Genomic DNA, 10,382 nt, shown 5'->3' on the forward strand with positions numbered 1-10,382 from the left:
TTTCTCAGCACTCGTTAGCCTAGCCTAGCGTAGCCTAGCTTACTGGTACAACGGCAGAAAACGTTACGCCGAGAGTTAGCCAAGGTTGTAGAAAGAGAACTGAATACAGCGTTGGAGGCTGGACCTTGTTCATTCCTATTAAAGTTACTTGATGGCACATTAAGCAAAGAAAGTTTGACTTTAAGGCCTAAAATGTTTTTTTTGATGGTCCATTATGAGTCCCATAGCGTTTTCTTAAGCTCCGCCTCCCAGTTCTCAGTCCAGCATTGTTTTCATTCACATGAATGGAGAAAGCAAAATGACACTGGATTCAGCTATTAGTGCATTCTTTTACTTTTAGGACATAATAATTAAAATCAATGCTATAAAAGTGTTTGTACTGGTGAGTTGATTCACCTCAAAATAAATGATCTTCAAAGCTTCAAAGCCCGGCGTTCTTCCCCGAACGGAGCGTTTCCAAAAAAGGGTGACTACAGGTATATTCAGAGAGACAATATTTAAATAATAAAGAGCTTTTTTTTTTACTTTAAAGCATGTTAACATGTTAAATTAGGAAACTCAATTACAAGTATGAACTAAAAATAAGAATGATGTGTGACCTTTAAAACAGAGACAGGGCATGTTTACCTGTTGTCTTGACGATTTTCTTATACATTTAATGTTATTTCCATAATTCCATCAGTCCAACAGACACGTCATACTCTCCACTCTGCTGGAAACACTTTCTCTCTTCTAACTGAAACAGTTTTAATCACTCAATATTTCCAGTCGCTTCCACTTTTTGCCATTTTTGTGATCGCTGCAAAGCTCCTGTCAGAGAGAAACTTATCACTTCCTGCAGAAGTTTCACATTAAAAGTCTCACAGCTGCTCAAAGGGCATAATCTCCCCCAAACAGCAAAGTGAAAACTGCAGCCCAACACATTAACCACTCTGACTCTCCCGCTGTAAACGACGGCTGGTTTTGTGCCAAAGTATCTGCCAGAGGAGACGAAATTATCAGCCTCAAACACGAGTCACTAGATTGATTCCAGTAAACGAAGCGAGCAGTCGACCATCTGTTCGTTTTAATGAAAACTTAAGGAGTTATTCCTGCTGAGTTTAGGCCGTCATTCAGTCTGTATTTAGTCAAGAGACTGAGGTCGTAGCCGTGGCGGAAACATTTACTCAAGTTCTATTTAGTACTATTTTGAGGTACTTGTACTTTACTTGATGATTTCATTTTATGCTACTCTCTTGGCTTTCGTTATTATAAAGTAATTTAAATGAGCTCCACCTTTACCAGCTGCAACATTAAAGAGATGAACATATTAATCCATCATTAATTATAATTTTAAATGAAAATATATTATTTAGAAAATGTGCCATTCTTCATAATTATTAAAAATATTTAGCTTGTTTAGATGTTATTTTAAGCTAATGCTTTTGTATCTTTACTAAAGCAAGATCGTTTTTACGCTGTAGTATTACTTATTTTAATTAAGTCAAAGATCTCAGTACTTCTTCCATTACATTGTATATTTATATTTTATGTTTTTTCTTTTTCTCATTTTGATTTTAAGCACACAAACTAGGGCATGGTTTAGTTAATTTGAGGAAACCATAGTCATATTTGAGGGAATTAAACAACATGAACCATGATTGAAAATAATTTAGAGGACCAATTAAATCTATTTGTTTTAAGCTCAGGTGTCAGACTTACTTTTTAATTATTTGTATTGAATGTAGCAGGAGGAACTGAAGTTAAGAGTTTTGTTTGCTACTTCAGTCAGTTAGGAAATTGCAGCCTGACTGTTACACATCCTTTAAATATACTGAATATATATATATATAAAAACAGAAAACAGTATTTGACCAAAATACTTTAATTTCCAGATATTTCATCTGCATTTTACGGTCTTCATTAGCATTTTCTTAATCCAGGCCTCCATAGATTCATCAACACAAATCAGTATTTTTCATTAAAGTGTTTGAGGGAATGAATGATGATTAAACAGCTTGAATTAGCAATTTAAGGAAGAACCATTTGAGACACGTTGTTTTTTGGGATGGAGTTAGTTGACTCACAAATTAAAAGTACACTCTCGGGTGCAGTTTTCTTACAAACAGTTCTGTTTACTCTCAGTGCGTCGCTGCATTTCCTACTTCAGAAAACATTTGCAAAGACAACTTATTACTATTATGAAACTTTCATTGTTATTGTTCCCAGTCTACATGCTTGCAGTCTTCTTCTTACTTGCACTTGTTGTCGCAGTGATCGCACCACCAACTGTTGCTCAGCAGAAAAGAGTGAAACTGTCAAATATCCCGGAGCACCTACTCATCAAAATACTGCTCGATAGCACCACTAGTGGCCAAACGATGAATAAGGGAACCTTTAAGCAATTTTTGATCCAAGGAATTCATTTGTTATTTGAGATTATTTGAGAGAACAATGTTGATTTGATGAAATCATTCTTTTGTCTCATTGTTAAAATTTGGTTTAAGTCTCTCAGTAACCCCGCCCCCCCCTCCGTTTCCTCCTCAGATGTACATCCAGACGGCCACGCTGACCGTCTCCCTCAGCCTTAGCGCCTCCGTCTCTCTGGGCATGCTCTACATGCCAAAGGTCTACATCATCATCTTCCACCCGGAGCAGAACGTCCCCAAACGCAAGCGCAGCTTCAAGGCCATCGTCACCGCCGCCACCATGACCAGCAAGCTGTCGCATCTGGCGGCCGAGCGGCCCAACGGCGAGGTGAAGACGGAGCTGTGCGAGGGTGTGGAGGCCAGCGGTGAGTGGAACATTTCAAACCCTGTGTTGAACAGGCAGAGCTGCCATTATAGTGTAATGTTTTTGCACTGGCAACTATTTAAGCAACAAGTTTGTCGATGTATAGAAAATGAACATTAATAACTTGTTACCACGATGTTTGTATGCACAAGATACCGGTGTTATGCGTTGTTATTGACTGGTAACAATGGCTAAACTGGCCGGAGGAAACCCCAATAACTTTATTACAATTTCTTGACGCTGAAACAGGAAGTTGTTCATGTTTAAATCTGCACACATTTTGATGCTAAGCTTCCAGTTTCTTTAGCCAATTACTTTTTACCAATGATTTCTTCTATTGTTCAGACGGATCTTTGTCTCTTTCAAAACAAACCCAACCATTCATCAATCCACTTAGCAGGGTTTTCCATTTTAACTACTGTCTGACTCACAATGCCCCCAACCCCAATGACTGTCACTGCAATTGGTGGGCCCTAAGGCCGACGGCTCATTGTAGATTTTTCGGGCTGTACCCAGCAGAGTCTGATGTGTCAAGGTCTGGCCACCATAGGCTCGCTGGCGACCTCCCCTTACAGGTGTGGCTCCAAAGTGGGCCACCTGTTTCCCTTTGGGTCATTGGTCTGGCACCTTACCTGGGACCACTTTGCCTATGGAGACCCTACCAGGACTTACTGCCCCTGACTACACAGCTCACAGCTCATTGGGCCATTGCCACAAAAACATCCACCACGTTAAGGTGGTGATGCATTGGAGAGGAAAAATCTAAAGAAAAGTGAATATCTACAACCTTAAACGCATTAAAGACCATTCAAACCCTTTTGGACATCTGTCTGGACACATTCCAGCTGTTGTGGCAGGAGATTACTAAAGTTTTAAGCGGTGGTGTACCTTTGGCCATATGGTGTATTTCTGTACTCGATGCATAGAGATCTTCCTATCTGACTGTGGAGAACAAGTGGATTTACCTTCATGCTCCTTTGAAATAAAGAAGCATTTGCAATCAGGCACCGAATACTGATGAACACAAAAAATTAGTGTGAATAATGTCAATCATTCTCTGAACAAAGGTGCCTTAAGAAGAAACCTGCTGCCCCTCTAATGAGGATTTAACAGGAAGTTGACTTGGAGTTTGTTTAGACGTCACCTGAGACCAGACCTGATGAAACTGTTTACAGCTCTGGAGTTTCACTTCAAAGCTGCTTTTTTTTTCAGTCCGTAAGCAGAAAAGTGTGAGACGCCGGATTGTTTACTCATCAGAGATGTGCTGACGGAAGTGATCTGCTTAATCTAACAAGCAGCAGCTCAACCTCACATCAGAGATGAACCTCTTTCATCCTGCAGCGTTCAGTGTGAGGAAGTCAAGGAGGAACAGTCAAACAACATGAGACAAAATCTGTTGTGAGGCTTATTTGGTCCTTCTGGATATATAACCTTTACATTTACCTTATTTCCTGTGATTATGTGTGATCCCCAGAGGATGCATCAAACTCCTTTTGACGTTTTCTGTTGCACCATCCTCCGAACACCACAGTTTTAGGCTTTAAGAAAGGCTGAATGATCTGAATTTGCGTTCATATCGTGGATGTAATGAACACCTAACCCATGAGGGGATGCTAACAGGAGTTTGATGTTTGAAATCAAGGATCTCTCCAAAAAATAAATGATAGCTTTAGAGATAAGGTGAGGAGCTCAGACATCTGGAGAGAGCTTGAAGTATAGCTGCTACTCTTTTGTAGCCAGCTAAGGTGGTTAGGGAATCGGATCTGGGTCCTGCTGGACGCCTCGCTTTAGAGGTTTTTCCGGGCATGTCCAACTGGTAAGAGGCCAATGGGAAGACCCAGAACAAACTGGAGGGATTATATATTTTGCCTTGCCTGGGAAGACAAAATATATAAGTTCAGAAGGAACTGGGAAACGTTCCTGGAGAGAGGAACGTCTTGAATACTCTGCTAAGCTTCGGCCCGTGACCCGGATGAATGGAAGATAATGGATGGATGGATGGATGGATGGATGGATGGATGGATGGATGGATGGATGGATCGCTCAATAGCTGTCATTGAAAGCTGTTGGTAATCTTCTTCCAGGACATATTTTGATATATTTGTTAAAATTATCTTAACATCCTGACAATAAATAAATGAAATGCTTTGACAGAAAAAAGAGAAAGAAAAAAGACCAACCAATCCTCTCCTTCAGTTTGAATGGAGTGATTGGACGAGCTACCTGCCTGTCTTCCTGCTTATGCTCACTCTGCCCTCATTACTCATCACCAGAGCTTCCATGAGCTGCTAGCTTGACAGCTGTGAGTGCTGACAATAGCCATGTTCGTTTTTATCTTTCATCACAATCATTTTGGGGGAGTGGCTTTGGAGGAAGGCGTGAAGGGACCATCTGTCATTGATGCTGACTTTTCTTCACTTTCTTGATAGATTTAGCAACTTTCGTTTGACTATTTCAGGAACTGCTGTGATCGTGCTGTCGGTTAAAGTAAGGTGTCACTTCACCAACCTGCTGTTTCCTTTTGTCTCCTCAGTGCCGCCAACAAAAACCACCTACGTCAGCTACACCAACCACGCCATGTGAAGAGACGACACCTTCCACACGAGGACGTACCCGAGACATTTAAAGGAGCAGATTTCTGTCAGACGTCACCACAAGGTGCTCTTGAACAATCTGAAGGATCTGAACCAACTGAACCAACGCATCTGTCGTGTTTTTATGTTTACAGACAGCAGGGAACGGGCCTGAACGGCGCCACAAACCTGAGAGGATCACGGCTGAAAAATCCCAGAGGTAACAGGAGATTGGTAACCTGAAAGATGGAGAAAAAAAACAATGATTAAAATATGTTTAAAAGATAAACAAAAAAGTAATTTTTGGGGACCAAACTTATTTGTTGTTGTTCTAATTGTGCGTTTGAAAAAAAACAAAACTTGTGGTCGTGAAAATTTCTGATTCTTGTCTCATGTCGTCCGTCCGTCGACCTGCATTATGAGACGAGTCCGTCGCTGTTGTCGGCTAACTGAACGGTAGCTTTTGGTTGTGAAATGTCTAAATGCCATGGTTGAATTGAAGCATGCCCGTTTTTTTTATACAAATGATCTATTTATAATAAAGGAATGTTTCACAAGTTGGTGCCACGTTTGGGTCTGTTTGACAGGGAACAGTTTGGATGAGAGAACATAAGAAAAAAATGAGCAATATTGGGGTTTTTTGTTGGGTTGTTGGGGTTTTGGTGTCTTCTTGATTTTACGGTCAGGAAATAGGAAGTGTTTGTGATGCAAAGATGCTGTTGAGTCCTGAGTGTGAGACTCCACCAGGTATGTGTTGTTCTTGATATCCATGAACTCCTACTTACCTGAAGATAAACTCTGATAAAATATAAATTAACTGATAAATTATGACATATTAATATGGGTAAAGCCACTCAGCAGTATATAAAGTTATTAAAATCGGCTCAGCCTTTACCAGCTGCAATATGAATAGTGATGAACACATTAATGCAGCAATAATTAGGACTTAGTAATAAAATATTCTCGCCTTGGTCCAGACCTTTGAAGACGCCCACTCCACCCAGTTAGAGTCCACTGATTTGTCCTGCGTCGTGACATGAAACAGCAGTTTCTCAATTAGAAGTAAATGACAAATAATCATAACAATTAGCCAATCATGTCGAGCTTTGTCAGCTGTGACAGAGGAGTAAGAACAACAATGGAGACGGCTACAGTCGACACTGACGCTGCTATGGAGGCTGTTCTAAATTAATTAAAAGTACCGATACGCTCTCTACAACTACGTTCTGAAATGGGCCATCCTGCGTAATGACTACTTTTAGTACTTTAGTGTATTTTAATGCTCATACTTTTGTGCTTTTAGTAGAAGATCTTTTTAGTAGAAGATCTGAGTACTACTTCAACCACTTAACTAGTGAATACTACACATCCCATTATGATGAAGCTGCAGATAAATGAACAGAAATCCATCCACGCTACATTTGTCCTTTAACATGATACAAACCCTCAGTCTGGCAGGAAAACTCTCAGTGTGCACCTCATTACAGCCTTTAAATAAAAGAAGAAGGAGCCAGTCGATGCGATCAATACTCGCTGTGGAACAGGAGAGACGGGATCAATACGAGATGCCAGAGAGAACTCCCCATGCATGTAATGAATACATCTACATCTCCTGGTAGATGAGAAGAAGAGGAGGAGGACAGGTAGAGTCTGAGTGGTGAGGCCTCGCGGACATCCTGCTCTTATTTCCCCAGACGACGCTCTCATTCCTCGCTCTCAGCCAACCGAACAGAGAAGAAGCCTTCGCAATGAAATAAACGCTGAAGATGAAACGGCTTCATCTGTATGTCAATACTGGTTTTTGATTTATTTATTTATTCATTTATGATATTTCTGTTTGATCAGGAGTTTGCTGTCCTCGGGCCTCAGCTGTTTAACACTTTAACAGCCTTCAGGGTAAGAGTTTGTATTTATAATTCTCAGTCTGTTTACTTATATTTTTATTTATCTGACAACTGTGTAAAGTTGTTTTTCTGTTTTTTTTTGGTGATGGTGTGCACACAGTGTGTCTTCTCATAAGTTGGAACAGAGGTGAAAGTAACAAACTACATTTACTGATTTACCTCCATTTTATTTCTTTGTGACCCACATACAGCTGACAAACAAATGTATTTAACCTTACCTCGTTTAATGTCACGAGTTTGGATATTCAATCTGTATTTGCACATTTATTGGAACACAATAAGTGGTTTGGAGGTTGTTTGTGAAATGGAAATGTAACTGATGTGGTGACCCGAACTTACTCAAAGGGTCTGACGGCGTACATATATTGTTTTAACAGGCCGAACACGCAACAAAAGCGTAACGAGGCACGTAGAACTGCTTTGACACCTTTACTCGGACTGAAAAGTTGAAAGAGTTAAAGTTCTAAGACAAAAATGCAGAAAACTCCCAGACAACATAGCCCCGCCCTAAAGCATCCCCTCCATTATGGTCTGTTTGACTCTAAATGGAGCATCATTTACTAAATGAACATCATGCTGTATTGAAGAAGACTTGAAACTAGAGATTGAGACCATAAACTCATGTTTACAATGTTTACTGAGGGAATAAATCAAGAGAGAAGTAGAGTCATTTTCTCATAGACTTCTATACAACCAGAGGAGTCGCCCCCTGGTGGACAGGAGAGAGAATGCAGCTTTAAGACACTTTTGAGTCGGCTTCACTTTTCAGAAATAAAGGTTGCCGCCTGATTGAACACAATGTTCCAGAAACATTTCAAACAAATAACTGAATCTCAGAGTTATATGATCTGTTTTCTCCTGGAGGACTAAAATAATGACCAAATCATTCACAAAGCACACCTCCTGATCTGTGTTGATGCTTCCTTCAGCAGCTGTTTTCGTTAAAAATACACAGACAGTCTGTCAGAAGGCCTTAGACGCATCCAGCAGCAATAATCAACAATAATGGTCAGCACTCTCCATCTGCAGTGAGTGTTGGGCTGAAACAGAAAAGTGACAGACGGTTCCGAGTCTGTTCCCACGTAGGAAGGAATCAGCCGAGCGGGTTGGCAGAAGACACCGGCCGTATTTATGAAGTGACTGCCAGGAAGTAATCAGCTCCAGCGGACGCTGCCAAAACAATCAACAAACGGAAAATTAAATTCAGCTCAATGAGGTGTCCAAAAATATACCAATTTGAATAAAAAGGGAAACCAACATTACAGATCTGAAGAGGCAGGAAACAAGAACGCAATTCTAACCCTGTAAACATTTGTGACAAATGTTTTTACATTGTATGTGAAGTGCAGCATCACTCCTAAAGCCTGTACTGTGTTGTAAATATTGTCAATGCACCCACGGGTCATTTTCTTTAGATTGCCTTTGGGAATTTAGGGGTTTTAAAGGAACCAAAAATGTTTTACATTGTATGTACGGTCTCAGAAAGCTTATCAGTGCAAACAGACTTATGTGGAGGCCGAACGAAAACAGCGAACAAGGTTGTGAAAACCTGTTTTTTTATCCTCCCGTGAACACATTGACTCTAATATTAAAGCTATAGCGTTCATTCTCTGTGTTTGGTTGATGAGCTGAAAGAAAAGAACAAAATAGCCTGCTAACTCCGCCTAAATTCCTCTATTTGTTCTCTTTTATGAAGTATTTAACATGTTAATATGTTTTTCAATAACACATGGATAAAACAAAGTTGTGATTTATCAAAGTGGTTCTCTTCAAAACGGTTGGTTAACCTTTTTAGGATGATATAAGGTGAGTATAAATGGTCAGTAATGCACACATTTCTTCTTCTCACGATTTATAGATAACAGCTGTTATTATTGGGCGCGATGGTTTGTCTTTTTTTTTATTCACAGTAAATGCTTAGTTAAGTAATAGTTTAGTGATGGAAAGCTTTACCTGGGACCATTGATGGCCTGTGGAAATGAGTACTAAACAAAATTCATATAGTTTTTGTGTAAACTCTATTCTTTTAATAAACCGAGGGGGAGTTTATGTCTTATAATAGCATGTCCGGGTTTTAGAGGGCGACATTCAGAGACTAAATTTGTCAGTTTAATTTGGTGGTACAGACTTCAATACTTCTAAACTCACGGCTTAGTTTGAGTCATATGACAACTGTTTAGAAAAGGGCAGGCACTAAAAAAGGAGATTGGATGAACCATCCGTCTATCAAAACCTTACAGAATCCAGTCCATTGAGAAAAGCCTTATGTGTGCTTCTTTCCTCTTCTTTCAATAGAGAAATACTCCAGTTCTGATATAACTGATCAAAGTGTCCTCATACAACGGTTTGTATGATATCCTAAGAAGTTACACCAGAAAAGTTTGTTTTCCTCCAAAAGTACAGAAACACAATATTTACGCTTGTTACATGAATACAGTCTTTTCAAAATAAACTTCCGTCTTCACAGGAAACAACTTGATTAAGTATAGGCAACAAAAACTACTTAGTTAGGTCTAGGAAAATATCTTAGTTTGGGTTATAAGAAATACAGAACTGCCTTTCCTGAAGTACACAAGTATATGTGACAGTTGTCATATATATGATGTGTTCAAGGACCGAAAATCCAACAATAATGGCAGTTTTTACAGCTTCTGGCTATAATAAACAATGTGGTTTGTTTAAAGAAAACATGCTTTTCCATCCAGCTGGCGGGTTTTGGGGTTTTAAGTAACAATAACAAAGCAGGACTTTTACTAGTACTAGAGTATTTTTATGGTGTAGTATTAGTACTTTTACTGAAGTAAAACATTTGAAAACTCCCTCCACCACTGAAACTATTCTATAACTTAATTCAACAGTAGGAAACACAGAACAGAAACGTGAATGCATGTAAGTAAAAACAATGAAATAACAACAGTGACATAAAAACAGTGAAACAGAAACAGTGACATAACAACAGTGACATAAAAACAGTGACATAAAAACAGTGACATAACAACAGTGACATAACAACAGTGACATAAAATAGGGAAATAAAAACTGTGAAATAGAAACAATGAAATAAAACTAATGAAATAATAACAGTGCCGGCTGATGATGAAAACTCCAGCAGGTTTCAGCGTCTTCCTCTCTG

The 10,382-nt window shown here is 39.5% G+C and overlaps 1 protein-coding gene across 1 annotated transcript in view; it reads left to right on the forward strand.

Moving 5' to 3' along the window:
• Nucleotides 1-5,650, forward strand: part of LOC129108674 (metabotropic glutamate receptor 8-like) — a 118,892-nt gene extending 113,242 nt beyond the window's left edge. Inside the window, exons 9-10 of the mRNA XM_054620556.1 lie at nucleotides 2,527-2,773; nucleotides 5,306-5,650. Of these exons, the coding sequence (XP_054476531.1) occupies nucleotides 2,527-2,773; nucleotides 5,306-5,355 (297 nt within the window). The 3' untranslated portion in view covers nucleotides 5,356-5,650. The remainder of the gene's footprint in view (nucleotides 1-2,526; nucleotides 2,774-5,305) is intronic.
• Nucleotides 5,651-10,382: the final 4,732 nt, after the last annotated feature.

The sequence above is a fragment of the Anoplopoma fimbria genome, chromosome 19 (genome assembly GCF_027596085.1).
Source record: "Anoplopoma fimbria isolate UVic2021 breed Golden Eagle Sablefish chromosome 19, Afim_UVic_2022, whole genome shotgun sequence".
Classification (NCBI taxonomy): domain Eukaryota; kingdom Metazoa; phylum Chordata; class Actinopteri; order Perciformes; family Anoplopomatidae; genus Anoplopoma; species Anoplopoma fimbria.